This window comes from Rosa chinensis, chromosome 1 (genome assembly GCF_002994745.2).
Source record: "Rosa chinensis cultivar Old Blush chromosome 1, RchiOBHm-V2, whole genome shotgun sequence".
Taxonomy (NCBI): Eukaryota; Viridiplantae; Streptophyta; class Magnoliopsida; order Rosales; family Rosaceae; genus Rosa; species Rosa chinensis.
Window position 1 is genome coordinate 41,760,143 of NC_037088.1, and position 22,428 is coordinate 41,782,570.

The 22,428-nt window shown below is 38.5% G+C and overlaps 2 protein-coding genes across 2 annotated transcripts; one reads left to right on the plus strand and one right to left on the minus strand.

Annotated features, from left to right (window-relative positions):
- The first annotated feature begins 9,898 nt into the window (after positions 1-9,898).
- Positions 9,899-12,992, plus strand: LOC112192029 (transcription factor UNE10). Its single transcript, XM_024331546.2, has 6 exons — positions 9,899-10,244; positions 10,326-10,956; positions 11,095-11,199; positions 11,547-11,612; positions 12,227-12,601; positions 12,742-12,992. Exons 1-6 carry the CDS (start codon positions 10,144-10,146, stop codon positions 12,826-12,828), a joined length of 1,365 nt encoding a protein of 454 aa, XP_024187314.1. The 5' UTR covers positions 9,899-10,143; the 3' UTR covers positions 12,829-12,992.
- A 6,448-nt stretch (positions 12,993-19,440) lies between these two features.
- LOC112182425 (monosaccharide-sensing protein 1) lies at positions 19,441-21,965 on the minus strand. The gene is made up of 5 exons (XM_024320920.2): positions 21,835-21,965; positions 21,271-21,655; positions 20,591-20,735; positions 19,944-19,965; positions 19,441-19,613 (listed from the first exon to the last, which is right to left on the minus strand). Exons 1-5 carry the CDS (start codon positions 21,911-21,913, stop codon positions 19,441-19,443), a joined length of 804 nt encoding a protein of 267 aa, XP_024176688.2. The 5' UTR covers positions 21,914-21,965.
- Positions 21,966-22,428: the final 463 nt, after the last annotated feature.

Below are 22,428 nucleotides of genomic sequence, written 5' to 3' on the forward strand. Positions count from 1 at the left end.
TTGATTCTATCCACTGAAATAAGGTTTCATAATCTCTCTACTCCTACGTCACCCGCCATTCAACTCCAAAGGGTTTCAGTTTCCCAGACGCAGGCTGGTCTTCGGTTTCCATTATTAACTGTCCTAGTTTTATTTTTCTTGGCTAACAAACTACGTCGATTCGTTTCCAACCACAATTCCAGTTTGATATTAATCTCACTATCGTTGTCATCTCTTTCTCTCCTTTTCCTCACCACATACACACTCTCTGAAATAAAAACATTTCCCTAGCCTCTTTCTTCATTTTCGTTTTTATTATTATTTTTATTTTATTTTATTTTTTTATATTGAAGATAATGTATTTGATAAAAGGGAAAATAGTCCGTACGGTACTCGAACTTTTCCGCCTTATAACTTTTGATACCTGAACTTTAAAAAATATCAATTCGGTACCTGTGGTTCTTTGCCTGACCGAGGATTGGTACATATTGCCTTTACCTCCGTTACGGAACTTGCCAGCTGGCACTTTTGAACTTAAAATGACCAATTTACCCTTTATTTTATTTTTTTTTCTTAATTGTTCTTCTGCATATAATTAAAAAAGTCAAAAGAAAGTTTTTTTTTTCTTTCTAACGGTGAATGCAAAAGAAGAAATGGTGTCTGAAACACCCATCTCTCTCTCTCTCTCTCTCTCTCTCTCTCTCTCTCTCTCTCTCTCTCTCCTCTGTACATCCTCTCCTTAAGCATAGCCTGATAAACCAAACCTCATGGATCTCATTTCCTTTGTATTACTCGAACTAGATCTCATGCCCAAACCTGATGAACCCACTTCTACATCCTCACTAGTTTCCACATCCAATTCTTCAATACCATATAACACAAACCCAAATTCAGGCATCTCCAAATTCAGACACTTCCTTCACTCAGAACAATGCTTCCAAAAAGAAAACAAACTTCAATTTTCACTAAATCTTCTTCTTTAACATTCACTTAATTCTTCTTCTTCAAAAAACAATCATTCAGTTCTTCTTGTTCAAACTATATACAACTGATTCCTCGACTTCGAGCTTCTCCACACCGTCTCCGGCAAAGAGTACATCATTCCGGATCAATTGAGGCATGAAAATACTGGTGGAGTTCAAGAGGTTGGGTCGTATATCACTAGTGAAAAACTCAAGCTTCGAGCAAGGATCCATGGCAGAAAGCAAAAGTGAATTTGGGGGTTAGGGCTTTGAATTGGAAAAAAATGAAATTGAATGAAACTGATAATGCAGAAGCAAAAGCATCTAGGTCACCGATCAACCTGGCTCTGATACCATAAAGAGAAACTGAAGGCAATATAGTATTCTTCATCACAAGTTCCCATAATTTCTTTTGCCTTCAGTTTCTCTTTAAAGCAGGAGATCTGGGTCTACAATGAGGAACCAATTCCTTGATGAACAATTGAGATCAAAGAAATTACACAACTCCAATTCCAAAAATCACAGAAAGACAGAAACTTTACTTGTCAAATTATGTCAGGCTTCTTTGCTTACAAAGGAAAGTTTGATCCTACCACCAATAACAAGGACACCATTTATACCATTCCAATTTTATCAGATGTCTCCGAAGCCATGTCTATTCCCAAGGACTCGATCGAAGCAGGTAATTTTATTTCCAATTGAGTAATCAAGCACTTGGAAGGCACACCTCTGAATCCGATCCTTCTTCATGATTTCTCAACCTGACTGGTGAGGACGTGGTCGGAGACTCGACCGAAGATTCCCCCAGCATCTGAGGTGGCGGTGATAGATCGGCTAAGCATGAGCGACTGCTTGAGGTTGAGCCGGTTCTTCTTCTTCTTCTTCTTCTAGGCTCTGGCTCTCTCTCCACCGACTAAAGCTAGCTCTATGGGCGTTGTCTGGGGTAGATGAAAATGAAAATGGGTTTTGTTTAATTGTGATTGATTTATGAGTTTCGTTTACTGGGAGAGGGAGAGAGAGAGAGAGAGAGGAAAAATGCTTAGAGAAAAAAAAATTAATTGATATGTGAATGGACGAGAGTACCCTTGTAAATTTGCCAGCTGGCAAGTTTCGTAACGGAGGTAACAGCAATATGTACCAATCCTAGGTCGGGCAAAGAATCTCAGGTACCGAATTGATGTTTTTTTAAGTTCAGGTACTAAAAGTTATAAGGCGGAAACGTTCGGGTATCGTACGGACCATTTTCCCTTGATAAAATGACTGAATGAGATATTTAGTAAAATATTGAAGAAGCACTTGGACAATTATGAATCGCAGTTTATTCATCAACATTTGAGAGCTTCAATTCTTTATCCCCGAGAATGAGTAATGTCAAGTTTCTTGCTCCTTTACTACCGCCCATATGCCCAACTATTCACAATACACTAATCTAGTAAACCCTTTTCTGGCTTTCTTTTTTTTTTTTTTCTTTTTTTTTTTCACTTTGATCATATACTTAATTATTCAACTACTACTTGTACATATTTAATTGCAACATTACTCGTTATTTAGTCGAGGCGTTCAACCTTGTAGGCATTGGGTCATCACATTAAGAATTATTCTAAAGTAAGAAAAATTCCATCGAAATTGTAATTGCAAAGTTTGGTTGTGTCTTATAGAAGTGTCATTTTTGTTGGCATGAGTCATACTTACCTTATTTATGTAGATATTCTGTGATATTCCGTGATCTGTAATATTATGTAATATCTGTAGTATTATTAGGTTTACTACTTACCTTAGGAGTAGTACTTGTCTTATTAGGCACAATTGTAATCTGTATATATATAATTCCTTCTTGTAAGGTGAATGTTACATCTAAGCTATATAGTCAAAATTATCTCTTGGTTTTCGTTATATTTGACTTGGTATCAGAGCAGAGATCCGATCCTGGACTCTGACTCATTGTTCTTTGATCCTTGACCCTTGTTCTTTGTGCTTAGATTTGTTCCTTGTCCTTTGATCCTTTCATCACTGTTGCCTTCTTATATTTCCAAGTACTTTGTTGTTTTTCCTTCCGCTGCATATTCTCCATGGTGAAAGATCAAGACGTTTCGACCGTGATCAAGCAAGATGGAGATGGTGAGACTTCTCATGGTTCCAACCAAATTTCTGTCTCCGTTAAAGATGATTCAACTGGAAGTTATGGAGGTGTCAAGCTCAATGGCTCTAATTACCGAACCTGGAAGAAGATGATGGAGGCTCACCTTTGTGGAATCGATAAGGTGGGCTATGTTGATGGTTCGATTACTGAACCACTAATTGCAGCCAACAATTATTCAAAATGGAAGACTGCAAATGGCTCGGTAACCTCTATTCTTTACAAATCCATGACTGAAGATGTTTCACAGATGATTATGGGGTGTAATACAGCTGAAGAAATCTGGGAAAGCCTTAAGGAGATCTACTTTAATGGAACAGATTTTGCCGAGGTTTATGAGTTGAGCACTCAAGCCTCCCATATGACACAAGATGGAAAACCAGTTGCCATGTATTTTGCAAAACTAAAGGGGATTTGACAAGAAATTGATCAGATGCGTCCATCATGAAGTGCTCGGATGATGTCAAGATTTATAAGGAGGAGCAGGATCTCATGAGAGTTCAAGTTTTTTTGGCTGGCCTAGATCTAATATTTGAGAATGTAAGGAGCGAATTGCTTCGCCGGACTACCACACCAACCTTGCAACGAGCCTTTGCTTATATTCCCAAAGATAAGACCTAGAGGGCTGGAACTAGAGTAATTACTTCATAAGTTGCAGGCCTTGCAATACAATCAAAGCCACCCAATCCCTCAAGTAATCGGTCACTCTCAGGCAATCAGCCTCCTTCTTCTCTGCGTCCCTCTCCTCCAGGGTTTTCCTCAAATTTGACTTGTAATTACTGCAAGAATCCAGGCCACATCAAAGAAAATTGTTACAGGTTAGTCAGTTTTCCAGCAGGCTACTTTGATAGGCCCCGACCTCAGGATAACAAACCCAAGGGAAAGGCTGTTGTTCATCTTGTTCAAGACCAAGATTACTATGCGGTGACAGAACCAGATTACACCAACTTTGCTAATAAGGATACCGCATCCGTAAGTCACGGTGGTAATGGTAAGATTGGAGTTGCTTTAAAAATTTCTGGCTTTACTGGGCAATACTTGGATAATTGATTCTGGAGCATCTAACCATATGACCTATGATCGTACTTTCTTTATTTTTCTCAATCCACCCTCTATTTCCTCTGTTGTCAATGCCAATGGTGATTCTTTTCCTGTTTTAGGAATAGGGTCTGTTCGTCTCACCCCTTCTTTGACACTACATGATGTTCTTTATGTCCCTGATCTCTCTCTTCATCTTATATCTATGCCTCAGCTTAATACTCAATCGCGGTGTTTTGTAACATTTTTTCCATTATATGTGATTTTTCAGGACCTCCTCACCAGGGAAATAATCGGCAGGGGTTATCTGAGGGGTCGACTATTTCATCTGGATTGCATGTTCGCTGGAATGAAGCTGGAGAAAGCAGTCCAAGCAGCGTTGATTTCAACTGGGGTTACTAATCAAGTTGAAGAATTATGGCTATGGCATCGGAGATTGGGACATCCTTCCTTTAGTGTCATGAAGAAATCTATGTCATCCTTGTTTTTGGGCATTGATGAGTCTAAGTTGCACTGTGAGTCATGTGTCTTAGCTAAAAGTCATCGTACTAGTTATCCTTTGAGAAATACTAGGAGTTCTTTTCCTTTTGAGCTTATTCATTCTGATGTATGGGGACCTTCCCATGAGTCAACCTTGTCTGGAAAATATTGGTTTGTTTTGTTTATTGATGATTATACTCGTCTTACTTGGGTCTCTTTATTGAAACACAAATATGAAGTCTTCTATGCTTTCCAAGAATTTTTTGCTCTTGTTCAAAATCAATTTGGGGCCAATATTAAAGTCTTTCGTTATGATAATGGGGGGGGGGGGGGGGGGGGGAGTTTGTCAATTCTCAGTTTCACCAATTCTTTCATTCTCATGGGATTATTCATCAAACTACTTGCCCTCAAACCCCTGAACAAAATGGGGTGTCAGAAAGAAAGAATCATCATGTTCTTGACATAGCCTGGTCTATTCTATTTAGTGCTCATATGCCTAAGTATCTTTGGGGAGATGCAATTCTCACTGCTTGTCATCTCATCAATAGGCTACCTTCCTCTATTCTCAATGGTCAAACCCCCTATGCTGCCCTTTCAAATCATGTGTCAGTCCCTTCGTTTTCTAATCTCTCTGCTCGTGTCTTTGGGTGTGTTGTGTTCGTCCATGTTCCTAAGAATCAACGGTCCAAACTCGATGCCAGGGCATTAAAGTGTGTTTTGTGGGCTATGGTTACAAGTGTTTTCATCCTCCTACACAGAAATTTTTTGTTACCATGGATGTCACCTTTTATGAGGATGCATGTTACTTTTCTCCCATCAATCCTTCACTTCAGGGGGAGAAACACATTTTTTTGGAAGAGAAGTCTTGTGGGATTAAAATTCAGCCCCTTAAAGCCAACGACACTCCTGCAGAAATAGAAAAAGCAATTGCCGAACAAAGCATTACGAGTTTCGAAACGGCAAAGGCAATTGCCGAACAGAGCATTGCGAGTTCCGAAATAGAAATGGCAATTGTTGAATCGTCTACCCTTCGCCATGCAACTGCTGAACAGAGCATTGCGAGTTCCGAAACAGAAAAGACAATTGCCGAATCATCTACCCTCCAAGAAGGCCAAGCTCCTCCACCCCTCTTAGATACAGATAATCCTTGTCAACCAATCCCTGAGGAGCGTCCCAATCTTGAGGTTAGTGGTGTTTCTTCTAACTTTGATATTGGTGATAGTGTGTATGTTTTGCCTCCTAGGTCCACTCGTGGTAAACCACCTCGTCAATATGAACCAAGTTTAGATGTTAAGTCTAAGTATGCCATAGCTAACTTTGTATCCACCCACCGGTTATCCAAATCCCATGCTTCTTTTGTGAATCAAATATCCTCTGTATGTGGTCCAAGTAAAGTGTAGGATGCTCTCAAGGATCCCAAATGGTCTCAAGCGATGAATGAAGAGATGGAGGCATTAGAGAAGAATAATACTTGGGAGTTGGTACCACCTCCACAAGGAAAGAGAGTTGTTGGATGTAGATGGGTGTACACTATCAAACACAATGCAGATGGTTCAGTGAACAAGTATAAAGCAAGACTTGTTGCAAAGGGATATACTCAAACATATGGCGTGGATTATGAGGAGACCTTTGCTCCAGTAGCAAAGATTAATACTGTTCGAGTGTTGATGTCTCTAGCAGCTAATCTAGATTGGCCCTCGCAACAGCTTGATGTGAAGAATGCCTTTTTACATGGAGAGCTATCTGAAGAAGTCTATATGGATCTACCACAAGGATATGAGGCAAGCACAGGAGGTAGATTTGTGTGTAAGTTAAATAAGTCCTTGTATGGACTCAAACAATCACCACGAGCTTGGTTTAGAAGATTCTCTCAAGCTATGCGTCGTTTTGGGTACAAAAAGAGCAACTCTGACACATACATTGTTTCTGAAACGCTGTGAAGGTAAATTAACTGCCTTGATTATTTATGTTGATGATATGATAATTACTGGTAATAATTCAGAGGAGGTTGAAAGATTAAAAGATCTGCTTGCATAAGAGTTTGAGATGAAAGATCTTGGTTATCTTAAACATTTTTTGGGGATTGAGGTCGCCAGGGGGAGTTTAGGAATTTTCTTGTGCCAGAGAAAATATGTGCTTGATTTGTTGACGGAGACAGGAATGCTAGGGTGTAGACCTGTTGATACTCCTATTGAGTAGAATCATAAACTGGTTGAGTACCCTAATCAAGCTCTTACAGAGAAGGCTCGCTATCAGAGGTTAGTTGGCATATTAATCTATCTCTCACATACTCGGCCAGACATTGCATATGCAGTTAGTGTTGTGAGTCAATTCATGCATAATCCAAGTGAAACTCATATGGAAGCTGTGATCCGTATTCTGAGGTATTTAAAGTCTGCACCTGGAAAAGGCTTGATGTTTTCAAAGTATAATCATCTGGATATTAGTGGTTATATAGATGCAGACTGGGCAGATTGTGTTACGGATAGAAAATCTACTTTTGGTTACTTCACTTTTGTAGGTGGTAATCTTGTTACTTGGAGAAGTAAGAAAGAAAAGGTTGTGGCCAGGTCAAGTGCTGAAGCAGAGTATAGAGGTATGGCTCATGGAGTTTGTGAATTACTTTGGTTTAGAAATTTACTTCGTGATTTGAGATTTAAACCCAAACGAGCCATGGGTTTGTATTGTGATAATAAGGCAGCGGTGGATATTGCTCACAACCCAGTTCAACATGATAGAACTAAGCATGTTGAGGTTGACAAACATTTCATTAAAGAGAAGCTCGATGCTAAGCTTATCTCTTTTCCTTTTGTCCACTCAGAAGAACAGTTAGCTGATGTTCTCACAAAGGCAATATCGAGTAAGGCATTTCAATGATTTCATGACTCACTTGACAAGTTGGGCATTCGTGATCTGTATGCGCCAACTTGAGGGGGAGTGTTGGCGTGAGTCATACTTAGCTTATTTATGTAGATATTCTGTAATATTTCGTGATCTGTAATATTATGTAATATCTGTAGTATTATTAGGTTTACTACTTACCTTAGGAGTAGTACTTGCCTTATTAGGCTCAATTGTAATTTGTATATAATTCCTTCTTGTAAGGTGAATGTTACATATAAGCTATTCAGTCAAAATTATCTCTTGGTTTTCGTTATATTTGACTATTTTTACTTCTGTAGTATTTTCTATTGATATGGTAATACGGTTGATTTACTTCGTAACCTGATAGCATATCTCACTACAGACTATTTCACGTCTAATAGGAATGTATAATAGGAGTAACCTGATAGCAGGAGTAACAATAGCAGTTGGTAATCCCGAAAGGATAAGTTTACTAAGTCCGAATTTCGGGCATAATTAATCTACCTTAAAGTACATCAATAGAGGTCATATTATCCTAAAGGAGAAATGTGGTGTATATAACTTTACCCCGTACTTACCTCATCATCATCGTGTGTGAAACATAGAAAGATTGGGATTTCTGGCAATGACTACTTCATCTCTTCTTTTTCAATACCTTAAATATTAAGGTTTTTGTCAATTTACCCCATTTCTAAGGATTTTTTCCCACTTACCCCATTAAGTTTTTTTAATTTCCTCTTACCCAATACACTCTAAGGGAGTCTTCCTTAATATCCCATTAAGATTTTTTTTAATACCATTTTACCCCTCACCCCTTTGTTACTTAGAGAGAGAGAGAGAGAGAAAATGGAAGAGAGAGAAGCCATAGGAAACTTCGCCGGAGCCCGTCACCGGTCGCCGGATTCCGGCCAACTTTCGCCTGATTCTGGTCACCGGCTGCCACCTATCGGACCTTTCAGAAAACCTCACCGAAAATGTTTATTACCCCAATAGACATCTATTGCCCACCAATAAAGAGGCAATAGAGGTCTATTGCCCCCCAATAGACGTCTATCAACCATGTATTGCCCCTCAATAGACCTCTATTGCCCCCTAATAGAACTTTTGGTCTATTGCCCCCCAATAGATGACTATCAGCCATGTATTGCCCCTCAATAGACGTCTATTGCCCCCCAATAGACGACTATCAGCCATGTATTGTCCCCCAATAGACGTCTATTGCCCTCCAATAGCACTTTCGGTCGCTGGAATCTGAACTAATTTCCTTAAATTTAGACTAATAAAATGTTGATTAAAGAAAAAAAACGTGGAGATGATATCAATTGAAAATATTTATTGCCCCCCAATAGACGTGTATTGCCCCTGATAAAACTTTTTTTTTCTTTCCTTCCTTCTGCCTCCGTTTTACCCAAAAAAAAAAAAGTTGATTTGGGCACCCACATTTTCTTCTTCTTGATGGAATCTCAATGGAGCCGGCCGTGTGTTTGCTGTGGATGTGGTCCTCATCAATCCAAGTCAAAGACAATCCGATGGCTTTCTCCTCGCTGGCTGAGCAGTCGAGGTCGTAATCGGACTTGGAGGCCTAGTTGTTGAGGTCGACGGCGCCAACAACTGAGCAGTGGAGATCGGTGAGAGAATCAGAGATGCAGTTGTTGACTGCGACTGCAGTCGAGGTTGATGGTGGTGTGAGAGAGGGAGAGAAATCAAACTTGGAGGCTGAGTTGTTGAGGTCGACGACGACGGCAACTGAGCAGTCGAGGTTGGTGTGAGAATCGGAGATGCAGTTGTTGACGGCGACGGTGGAGAGAGAGAGAGAGAGAGAGAGAGAGAGAGAGAGAGAGAGTTGGTGACGACGCCATGGTGGGCGGCCCGATTCTGGTAGTAGGTGGAGTTGGCGTCGGGGCTTTGCAGGCCGGGAAGGGCGGGGGAAGAGAGAGAGAGGGAGGGAGAGAGAGAGAGAGAGAGAGAGAGAGAGAGAGAGAGAGAGAGAGAGAGAGAGAGAGGAGACAGAATGACAATGGGTAATTTTTTAATTGGTTTGAGGGCAAAATGATCATTTGAGCTTAAATTGTGTATCTGGAAACAAAAATCTATTATTGGAGTAACTTTTATTTATTTTGGTGCTTTGGGTCAAAGACCCTAAATATTACGTACGTGAGATTGAATGTCATTCTTTCTATTTTATTATCAATCAATGGACATATATCTTCTTCTCACATCAACATCCATATCTTTGGTCTTCGGATTTACCGGGAAAGCAGTCTCTCTCATATTTATGGTAGAAAGTATACACACATATAGCGCACACACGTATATACAATGTTTGATATTTTGTGTTGAAAATTGAAATCCCCCCTCCTTTTTATTATCAATTCTTGCTATCACCCCTTATATATAGTTAGTATCTACATTTATAAATGACATAGTCTATGCGACACATCTACTTTCCATGCAATTATTAGCCAGCAGCTGGGACATAATTAATAGCAAGGACCAGGCCCCTAGCTATCTCATGTTTCCTATTCTCTCTTTTCTCAATCTCAAGAATTTGGAGGAATAACATTAGAACCAATAATTGGAGAAGAAGGAAAAAAAAAAAAAGTGTATATTACCCTCATCTCTTTTCTCAGTCTCAAACACTCGGAACCAACACGACTCTTGTTGTGGTTTTTCTCTCTGAAAATGAGCCAGTGTGTTCCCAGCTGGGATCTTGATGACAGTAGTCCACCGCCGAGGCTCTCTCTTCGTTCTCACTCCAATTCCACCGCTCCTGATGTTCCCATGTACCTACCTCTCTCTCTCTCTCTCTCTCTCTCTCTCTCTCTCTCTCTCGAACAACGTACTGATAAAATATTTGTATGCAGGTTCGACTATGAAGTAGCAGAGCTGACATGGGAAAATGGCCAGGTGGCCATGCACGGCTTGGGTCTACCGCGCTTGCCTTCCAAACCTGCATCCTGGGACAAGCCACGCGCTACTGGTACTCTGGAGTCCATAGTCAACCAAGCCACCTGTACTTTGCCTCGGTTTTCCAAGCCTCCCTTTGATAACACCATCACTTCTGCCACTGGCGGTGGTGCTAACAAAGTAGTGACCTGGTTCGATCATCACTGTCGTGTTGCCACCTCCGGTGCTCCCTCCAACACCATGACCATGGACGCGTTGGTCCCTTGCAGGAACAACCAACCTGACGAACCAAACAGTAGCCTTATGATAGACTCTGTAGATACCGTGCCAGGAGTGCTCGGCAGTTCTGGCACGGGCGTGATCAATGGGTGCTCCACTCGAGTGGGGTCGTGCAGCGCTACCGCGACCCACAACGAGGACACCCGCCGACTGGGAAAACACAAGGCGGGCGTTGCACGTGTACCTGCTACACCCGAGTGCAGATCCCCCAGCGTGAGCGGTAGTGCCACGTTTGGGATGGATAGCCAGCAAGCCACACTTGATACTAAGGGAAGCGACCGTGACTCAGTTTGTCACAGCAGACCACAGGCAAGCTCTCAGGCTTTACTCCATAAATTAATGCAAAAGATAATGGATAAGTTAGCTCTCTCTCTCTCCTTTTTTTGTTTTGTTTTGTTTGTTAGATCAATAAATTAATATTTCTTGTTCATGTTTTTGTTCTTGAAGAGAGAGGAAAGCGACGAGGAGGAGAGAAAGAAGCGAAGTACTGGAAAATCCTCAGTTTCTACAAAAAGGAGTAGGGCTGCTGCTATACATAACCAATCTGAACGTGTATGCTATCTCTCACCAGCTTTTTTCTCAAACACGGCCTTCTCAATCCAATCATATGTATTGGAATTTTCTTTGTTAGGTATTCATGAAATAGGATTGTTTAATTAGTTGAACTGGAATCACAATCAAGGTAAAACTTTTGAGATATAGATATTTGAAATCAGTTTTCAATGAAGATAAAAGAGGAGAATATATATTATATGTCTATGTATATATTAAGATAAATTAGTTAAACAAATGATTGAATTGCCCAACGATAGGGACCTATTTGACTTCAAAATTTGGATTCAAACCATGGTAGAAGAGCATCTTGTGGGTTATTTACTATTTTTTTTTTATTGATGCAGAAAAGGAGAGATAAGATCAACCAGAGGATGAAGACGCTGCAGAAGCTGGTCCCAAATTCCAGTAAGGTATGATGTTCCACTCGATCGGGTTTTGTCCACTATCTGTACGGTTTTATTTAGTCGAATAAGCTAGTATCAAATGAGACGAAAATTTCTGTTGATTTCATTTATATTCGGTCACACTCATATAAATGCCATTTGTTTCCAACAAAATAAGATGCCAATAAGCAGTTGGAATCTCATGTACATGCATGTCCAAAGCTGACTGAGGGTACAGTCTGATTTACAAGCAGTCATGGCTGCCAATTTTTTCAGAAAAGTGGTCCAAAACTTGAATGGATATAAATGGCCGTGTTTTTTATGTGATTCAAGGGTTCTAGTCCACAAATCCAATTCACAAACAAAGTAAAATTTGACAGGAGGTTGTTCACTATGGGGAACACTACCTGCTCCCACGTAAATTAATTTTTCTAACTGGTAGGGCATAATGCTTTTGTGTTTATTCCAGAGAGCAGTAAATGGTGTTAATCTGTAGTATTACGTATATATAGTTGTAACTTGTCAAGCTAAGATGTGGATGATAATGATCCCAAGTTGTATGGCTAGCGGATGTATTTGGAGATCGAATTCTTGATCTCGTCGAATCCTGGCTCATTTTTGTTTTATTTTAATTACTGCAGACTGATAAAGCTTCAATGCTGGACGAAGTGATTGAATACTTGAAACAATTGCAAGCTCAAGTCCATGTGATAAGCAGAATGAACATGCCAGCCATGATGTTGCCTATGGCTATGCAGCAACAACTTCAAATGTCTATGATGGCCCCAAGAAATATGGGCATGGGGATTGGGATGGGAATGGGAATGGGAATGGGAATGGACATGAACAACATCGGCCGCCCCAACATAGGGGGAGTCCCTCCGGTTCTTCACCCAACTGCATTCATGCCCATGGCTTCATGGGATGGCTCTGCCTGCGGCGCTGAGAGGTTACAAGCTGCTTCAACGACTGTGATGCCTGATCCCTTGCCAGCATTTCTTGCATGCCAATCGCAGGTAAGGTTTAATATCCGTGCATCGTAGAATTTATTTAACAGAAGTACAGAAACATTCTCTCTTGCTAAACAGTTTGGGTGTCTTATTTTGGATGAGTTAATACCCCATAAAATTTTTGATACTAACAAATTCTTTTGCAGCCGATGACCATGGATGCTTACAGCATGATGGCGGCCATGTATCAGCAATTCCATCAGCAACCAGCAGCATCTAGTTCTAAGAGCTAATATATTGGATTTAATTCATGCTTGCTAGCTAACTAGCACAAATATCTTTATTAATGGCAAGAAATGTATAGACCTGAATTGATTATATCTTTCGGCTTAGTGTATACTGAATATCATTGGTATTCTTTTATGGGAACATATACTGAATATATTTTTTACTGCAAGGAATGACTAGTACATAAAGTAACAAAAGTACGACACCCGAGTCTTCAAGGTTGAGAATTAATGAATCGAACTGTGGAAGAGATATTTATAGTTTTATACCAACATACGCCCTTAATTACAGGATCGGAAAACAAAATCGCAGAGAACTTTTCTCATCTCCATTGTTAACTTTGATAGAGGCATTGTAGACGAAAGGAAAGCGAAAGTCTAACACACACTAATGTATTAATACATGAACTCTTTGATAGTGGTAGGTAGATATATAGACTAGCTAGCTTCCTAAATATAGACACTACAACTGCATGGAGTAGTTGATAGCAGTTGCCTACTACTACGTACAGAAATTAATGTATTAATACATCTGATTATCTAAGGGAACCTGATAAGATAATCTCGTCAAAAGAGTGAATACCATCGGTACAAGACCTATTGGTGACGAGTTTAAGCGAGTATTCCACTGATTACAAAAATTCTTGCTATAAGTCTTGTCATTTGGCATCGACTTATTGCTGCTAGGTCTTTGCACGTTATTGCTGCTGGTCTTTGCACGTTTTTCCATTATTTTCTTGTCTAATTTACTCGACCACTTCAAATACCTAATTTTGATTTGCCGATGGATTATTCACCGGCCATAATCTAACGATGAATGTGTCCTGATTTTGACGAGATAGGGCCGGCATCTAACATGCAGAGTTTGCTTAAAGATGAACATATAAATGATTGGGTGCTTGTTTGTCAACTATGGATCAATATATAGGTTACCTCCTATATTCGTCAAAAAAAGGGTTCCATATTCATGTTATCATGATACTGTACCGTGAATGACTTTGGCCAACTCATTTTTTGCACTTCAAAACATTGCAAGCTTGAAAGTTCTGTTTTTGTTTTTCCTATTTTCAGTTGTATATAGCTTCATCTTTATGGGACTCACCAGTTGCGACAGAACCTAGCAAGCTCCAATGTCCAGGTATTTAAGCTAAACGCCCGCGTACATTCTAGTGTTTGTTTTCTAAATGAAAGAATAGTCGTTGGGACCTTGGGGTCTAGTTTATGCACGTAGAACTTGTAGAATCTTAATTACTGAAAAGGTGGAGGAGGATAAATATTTGATCATGTAGAACAGAAGTTACAGATTTGGATGCTAGCTAGACCATGAGGCTTTGATGTCGTGTAAAACTCAGAGCAATATAGCATTAATTCAAACTTGATTCACAAACTAAACATATTAAAACTAATGGTAAAATAAGGCTTTGTATGCTCAGTGTTGGATATATACATCATACTGCATAGTTTGCATTGCATTATGGGGTAAAGCTATGGTATGTTAACATCTATCATACATCAACTATTTTTACTGCTTTAAGGACTCATGTTATCACTTTGAGAACTAATATTACTATTTTTAGGATTCATATGGTAAACTAAGAAAATTTACCACTTTAAGGACTCATGTTACCACTTTGAGGACTAATATTACTATTTTGAGGACTCATGTGGTAACTAAGAAAATTTACCACTTTAAGGACTCATGTTACTACTTTGAGGACTAATATTACTATTTTGAGGACTCATTTTACCACTTTTAAGACAATTGTATGCATGTCATACGTTAACACATTGTAGAATTTTCCTTCAATTCATACATAATTGAGTGTCAAGAATTTCCCTGTAATTGATAAGACTATATATATATATATATATATATATATTTTTTTTTTTTTTTTTAGACAAGAAAATTGTATTTACTTAGCAATTGAGATATTTATATCGGATATAAGTACTTCCGATAGCCAATGAGGTCCATCCTCTACCCAAGCCTGAAATGCAGGAAACAAAAGTGATTTCTTATCTATAATATGCACTACCTGATTACATTTTCTAGGGGTATAAGTACAAATAACCGGAGAGAAGAAGTGGAAAAGAGTCTTCACTTTTTCAATAAGAGCACCCTCCATAAACATGTTGTCTTCCTCACATAAATCACGGTCACCTCCGATGCATCCATTTCCAATATCAAGGATGATGATTGGAAACCTGCCTCGACACAAGCTTGCAGCCCTAGAATTGCAGCAAATAATTCTGTAGTCTTCGGACTGAACCCACCTTGCAATTCTTTAGAAACTGCCAACATTAGATCACCTCTGTCATTCCTTAACACTGCTCCAATACCACGCAGACCAGCATTTATATCAACCGCACCATCAACATTAAGTTTTAAGTAAGGAAAGAGAAGTTTAATTCAATGTTCAATAGTAGCAGATGTAGATGATGAGACAAGAGAGGAAGGTAGGTTTGCAGTAATGAATTCATGCACCTGATGTTGAACTTAAGAGAGGATTAACTGAGGACTAACAAATTTACGTTGACAATCTTAAAAAAGACAACGTTTATGCATGGTGACCCCTCACAGACTATCTAGCAAATTTTCAATTAGTAGAATACAACATTATGAATGGGGTTCTGATGTGAGTGTGATTGCCGGCCACGTACTATCCTGACCTTTTCTGAAATGATAGGAGATAAGAACGTACTGAATGCTTGGGGTAGAAGAAGTTGAGAAGTGTTTGGAGAAGAAAGAAAACGCTTGGACAATGAGATCACCACATATTTCGTATGCGAAAATTTAGGTTTGTTTGGCTCAAGGAGTTGTCGCAGTTTCAGTTAAGGGTAGAATCAGCCCCAGTTCATATATACGCGTCATTTTCATAACAATACGCGGATTGATTGGTTTTTGTTTTGGTATTTGGAGTTGGAAACTAGCACTGAACATCTTGGTCGGTGCTGTACGTGCTTGGACTGGAGCAATATATATAGATAGACACAAACACAGTGATAGGATTGCTTCATAGTTTTCAATTTCTATGTACTTAGCAAAAGCAATACAAAGTGGTAAAATTAGTAGGGGAATGTGGATTTTACTCTTCAATTAGTAAATCTGGTTGTTCAGGAGTCATTCAGGTAAAACTAAGTTGATAATGCAGCAAGTGATAAAGTAATTTGAGTTTCACATCCAAAATCAATTGACAATAGATGAAGTGATCCAAATCCTTATAAACTCATTATTAAGGTCTCAATTTCCCATGTGGGATTCATATTCTCAACACGACCCCACAAATATGGCGAAATTTCAAGTCATCCATATACGTGGATAAGATATATTGAGTAACATGGAACCCGTGTGGCCTTAAAGCATGCACAAGTGGGATGACGATAAAATAATTTGGGTTTCACATCCAAAATCAATTGATAATGGATGGAATGACCCAAATCTTTATAAATTCATTTGCAAGTCTTTATTTTCTCAAGTGGGATTCATATTCTCAATAACAAGTTTATTGACAAATTAACGATATGATATATCATATATGTCATATGGCAGGGGCACAATATAAATTTTGCCCAATAAAAAAAACTTAAAAGATGTGTAAATATACTACACACACACACACGTAGATTAAAAATGAAAAGTCAAATTATTGTTAGGTGCTCCATAATAATTTTCTTTGAATTGTGTTACACGATTCAACTAACCTGGGCATGAACTTTCGTAGAAAAGAGCCATGTTATTGCTGCGTCTGAAGTTCAGGCTTAAAAGTTCAAACTCATCACTTTCATTGCTACAGAATGTGCATGTACAAAGTTCCTGTGGGGGATATTTATTTGTTCACATTCCCTTGAAATGTAATGTATGTGCTTAGAGATCGAGTAGATATTTGTGATTGGAATCATTTATAAGAGGTGAGCTAGATGGAAAATAAAATAGAAACCCTAATGAGGTGTCATCTTCTCCTAATTTTTTGCTAAACCATAATCTCAACCTCTTTCACAATTTTAAAAGTAAAACTTTCAAGCACAATAATGGATCATTTGCATGAAGCGGAACTCAACAACAAAGTTTTAGCGTTAAATTAACAATTTGATTGGTTGATCAGTTGGTGTTATTTGTATCTTTCTCCTGACGTATTGATCTAGCTATGCATGAAATTAGACTTCAACTAATGATATAATTTTTTCTCATTAACACAAAACCAAAACCAAAACCAAACTTTACTTTATTGTTTCTTTCTTAAAATTTTGCGAATTTGTAAACTGACTATATGTGAATCGAAATATGTGAAAATGACCAAGTTAAAATGCCTAAAATACCTTAAGAAAGATTACGATGGAAGATCGGCACTTTGAGGGAACTTGAGAGTTTTCTTCAAAAAGTTTCGTTGTACAACTCGAGAAAGAAAATTAGCAGGCTGAACTGATCCAGCTAGCTCTATCAGTATTTATCTAAGTATTCCTAATTGCCAAAACCGAAAATAATGTAAGCAGGACATGCAAATGTAAAAAATAGAAAGAAAAGGAGAGAAAAAAAAAGTGTCTTGGAGTCTTGGACCACAAGGTCCACAAATCATTAAACACAAATCATTTTAATGATTTCACCCAGGGAAAGATGCATTTAACACCCAACTGGCTGCTTTCAAGATCTGGTCATTTTCATTCCTATTAAAAATAATAATAATAAAAAAAACACTGAATAATATATAAATAGATAAATAGTCATTTTTTCATGCATGTTCGTCTTAGGTGAATAAACCATTCAATGGGATGTTGCCCTTTTGGTCTTGAAGATATCTCATACTATTAATGATAGTATTGCATGACTTATTCTCCAGTCTCAATCTTTTTTTTTTTTTTTTGTCAAACAACAAGTAATTTTATTAAAAATTGAGTTGAGTTTTGAGCAAGAAAAGAGCAGCATGCTACACCAAAAATCTTATCAGAAAACGGCAGAAAACCGATGTGGGATTTAGAGTCCCACCGATGTAAAGTGAGCCATTGTCTGATGAAAAATCAGACAACGGTGGAACACAGTTGTGTGATAAACACACAGACAACAGTTATGTGTTATAACTGTTGTGTGATAGCTCGGCAGATGCCAAGCGCAGCTGCGCAGCAGTTGAGGCGCTATCTTCAGACAACAGTGCCATTTTTAAGCTGTTGTATGTTAAGCGCATTAGACAACATTTTTTTATTTTGTCTGATTGATCTTCACACTTCAGTTGTTAGACTATATCTGTTGTGTGATTAACTTTAGGACAACAGAGTTCAATTGGTTCTGTTGTGTGATTAACTTTTAGGACAACAGAGTTCAATTAATTCTGATGTGTGATTAACTTTTAGGACAACAGAGTTCAATTAATTCTGTTGTCTGGGTATAAATCAGAAGACATTGATTCGTTAAAAACCGATGTGTGATATGATTGATTATAATGTATTTTTGTCCCATTTTTGGCCATTCAGACAACAGGCAGTGATCATTATATCTAATCTGTTGTGTGATCATTTGAACATCCCATTCTTGAATTAGATTGTGCATTCATTTGGTCCATTTACCAAATGAACAGTACTCTATCAAATACAAACATTGCAAACCATCAAATGATTCATATAACCAATACTTTAAACTTCAAAAGCAAAAGGGGTGCATTTCCCAATCATTGAAACCAACATTTTACACAAGAAAAGCATTCTAATGCATGCCCATCTACTTGGGACATCAAAAAGCTGATACACATATATTGTTCCAAAACATGCCACACATGGTGCATGACAATGTACCAGCAGAGAACACTACTACAAAAAGGTCATCAGACGACGGTGGATTTGTGTTGTGTGATGACCAAGCTCACCGTGGTCTAAGTGAGTGTTGTGTGATTGAAAAATCAGACAACGGTGATTTCACCGTTGTGTGATAATAGTTTTCTCAACAGAAATGCCTATTTCTGTTGTGTGAGTTCTGCGCAGCATGTGCCTGGCATGGCATGCGCGGCGATGCGTCAGCACATTCAGACGACAGAAGATGAAATTTTGCCGTTGTCTGAGATTCATAACACACAACAGGTATGACTTATTTTTTGTTGTCTGAGATTCATAACACACAACGAAAATAACTCATTCTTTGTTGTCTGAGATTCATAACACACAACGGATATAACTCATTATTTGTTGTCTGAGACTAATAACAGACAACGGATATAACTTAATATTTGTTGTCTGAGATAAGTAACACACAACTGAAGTAAAATTATCTCCCTTGTCTGTTAATTACTTAGACAACAGTGATCATTTTGTTTCTGTTGTGTGTTATGAATCTCACACAACAGAATTTTGTTTTCTTTTGTTGTTGGTTGTTAGTTCACACAACAACTATATTTGGTTATCCGTTGTGTGAATATTGTAATCAATTGGGTACCAACCAGTGACTGTTGTAGGAGAAGCCTCAATTTTGAACTCTTTTATCATCATACAACACATGGTTTTGCATTAAAGAGTTGCATGACTGAATATTAGATAGTAATTAACACATAAACAGTACTCTAATCCATATCATTCAATCACCATTTTTCAAACATCCATACATTCAAGATAGATAATGTACCAAACAAGAAATCATTCCTAACTACCTATACATGAAACAAAAGCTGGTATAATATCTTTTCGCTTCAATGAAGTTTCCTTTTGAAGAACAAGGGCAGTCACAAGAGACTTGGCATTTGGCCTCTCACGAGGTTCATACTGCAAACACCATGATGCTAACCGCACCAGCTCAATTCCTGGGATCACTCTTTCTGCCAGAGAAAAGATATTAACATTCAGATCAACTAAAAAGTTTCACCTCAATCAAGAAATGTGTTCAAAACTCATCCATACAAATTGTACATAATTGTAGCACATCTGCAAGTGCATAATTGTACTCAGGTTTAGGATGTCAAATTTGAAATATGCAAAAGCTGAAATCTTGTTTAAAGAACCTTAATTAGTAACGAATTTTAACTGAAATAAACTGGGAAATAATTCAACCGAAAACTGAGACTAGATTGATCATGCAGCAGCAAGAAGCCAAGAGGATGATGTATGCTTTGTCGCTTGCCTTTTTATGCAGAGAAACTAAAGCCCACCAAGTTTAGAGGCTTGAGAAACCTAGAAAGAATAGACAAAGGAAATTAGAATCCATTATCAAGTAGCATGACATGGTAACCGCCGAAAAGGCACTACATGCATAGTGTAGACAATACCTGGAATGATTAGTTTGCTAAATTCTTGTACAAACGGACCACAATGCAATATCTATCTGCAAAAATACTCTAACAGAAAGGATTCAGAAAGCAATTAACCTACTCTCAACTTCTTTTCTGAATTCGAATCCTCAGCACCGTACATTATGCAAAACATGCATAGTATTGAGTGAGTTAGAATTTAGAAAACAACAGAGATTACGGAGTTAACAACCTCCTCCAATGATTCTTTAATCCAACATTTAGCACAACTGAAACTAACTGTTTTGGTAAACCAACTGGGGCTTCTCTAATATCTCTCTCCCCTCCTGCCCCTGTACGCTCTCACTCGCTCTCAACTACCAAAATAGACAGATGGATGCGAAAGACAGCAGCTATAATCAATTGACAGCAGTCCAACTATATCTACTTCCCTTGTTTACCAGATCAAGCATCAAAATACCTTTCTGGTCACTAGTCCAACTATATCTACTATCCTTGCAGTTATATGACTAGTAAATGTGCAGTGAGATTTCTGAGTAAGAGGTTACCTTTCTGGTCACTAGTTTCTTTCCAAAGTCCACCCATTTATTCTTTGCAGCCTGGGCGCAAGCTATTTTGAAAACCGATGCATCAAACTTTTTCTGCAAGTCACACCAGACATGGTAGCAGAAATCAAATGGTTCAAATCGCCAACTGTACAAAACATAATCAATAATCAGAACTCCAATCCGAATATCAAATGACATCAAAGTATGTATAAACATGTTTATATATCAAAATACCAATTCAACAATTAAAGCATATCAGTCTGTACCAACATGACCATATATCAAACACCAATTATAAAAGGATATCACAATTTATACAAAGATAACCACATATGAAATAGCCATCCAACAATCAAATGATATCACAGTTTGCACCAACATAAATATATACCAGAAACCTAATTCCACAATCAATAGATAGCACAATTGTACCAACATAAACATATATCAGAATTTCAATTCATTAATCAAAGGATATCACAGTTTATACCAACACAAACATATTCCAAATCTTCACAGTTTGTAGCCACATAAACATACATCAGAATCCCAATCAAGATTAAAATAGAATCAGAATAGGATCTTACAGCTTGGGGTACTGAGCTTGAGTGTGCGGAAGCAAATGTCATAGAGAGCTTCGGCTTAATCTGCCAGCTTGAATGTGCGGAAGCAAATGTCACAGTGACATCCCGAAAACCATACAATATGACAAAAACATGCCTCCTGAACCAAGGAACTGTGGAAGAGTATTCAACGATCCCCTAATATCTGATGGGGCGGTCTCGGATATGTAGACTGGGACAAGAGTAACCGCTAAACCAATTCCAAATCCATCTAATAGCCTTGCAAGACATAGTACATACACATTGGGTGACCACAACATCACCAAGCCACTCACAAAATAAAGAACTGATGATGCTATTAGCATTGGCCTCCGACCAAGCCAATTTGATGTGGCTCCTGAGCATGTTGTAATAACTGTTGCCCCGATGAGTGACATGGCCACAACAAGACCTTCTACCGAGCTACCTAAATCAAAATCTTCCGTGATGTAAACAATAGCCCCTGAAATATGAGCACTAAATGAGAACAAGCAAAAACATGAACTGAACACAACAAAATGGACAAACTCTGATTGAAATGCGTAAACCAGATAAAATTACTGGAAAGATTCAATGAAGCACAATGCACAGAGCCTACTAAAAACAAGAATTGAAGAAAGCTAAAAAATTTCAAATAAGTACCAGCAATTGTAGCATTGTCCCATCCTTGCAGAAAGTTACCAATTGTAGCAGCAAAAGCCACAAGCGCAGCTCCCTTCATGTTTTCACCAATGAATGAATGTAACCCCCAATCTCAATCAAACCTGAAAACTGAAGCACCAACATTGTAATGTCAGAATTAGGAACCACACGAGTGCAACTTAAACAAGGTGATTAAGACAACTAAAAAAGAGTATAAGGGTTCAGAGCCGCCGGGGCCTAAAACCTTTGGTTGTTTACCATCTGGGAACAACTCTGTCACAAGTTGTTTGAGCTTTTTCATGTCTTTGGCATATTGTTCAGCTTCTATTCTTGCACCTGCCCCACTCCCACATAACTCGTTTCCTGTTAAACCACACGTAGTAATCAGATTAACAGACCAAAATTGTATCTATATATACAGTCAAAAGTAAAAGTGATTTCATATACCAAGCTCATATGACTCAACAGGGTAACCCTTTGAGATGGTGTACTCCATGAGATCACGAGCATTTTTTGCGTCCCAATCACCAACCCAAAGAATCTTGTCTTTAGGGTCCGCTTTCTTCGCATGAAGGGCATTCAATCCAAACAAGA

What these genes read in the sequence shown, in the direction of transcription:
- LOC112192029 (XM_024331546.2), top strand. Translation starts at nt 10,144, where the DNA reads ATGAGCCAGTGTGTTCCCAGCTGGGATCTTGATGACAGTAGTCCACCG. An exon ending in TACATAACCAATCTGAACGT is followed by an intron (nt 11,200 to 11,546) that starts GTATGCTATCTC and finishes TTATTGATGCAG; the next exon opens with AAAAGGAGAGATAAGATCAA. An exon ending in TTCTTGCATGCCAATCGCAG is followed by an intron (nt 12,602 to 12,741) that starts GTAAGGTTTAAT and finishes ATTCTTTTGCAG; the next exon opens with CCGATGACCATGGATGCTTA.
- LOC112182425 (XM_024320920.2), bottom strand. Translation starts at nt 21,913, where the DNA reads ATGAAGGGAGCTGCGCTTGTGGCTTTTGCTGCTACAATTGGTAACTTT. An exon ending in ATGGTTTTCGGGATGTCACT is followed by an intron (nt 20,736 to 21,270) that starts GTGACATTTGCT and finishes TGTTTTGTACAG; the next exon opens with TTGGCGATTTGAACCATTTG. An exon ending in TTCTCAAGCCTCTAAACTTG is followed by an intron (nt 19,614 to 19,943) that starts GTGGGCTTTAGT and finishes TTTCTCTGGCAG; the next exon opens with AAAGAGTGATCCCAGGAATT.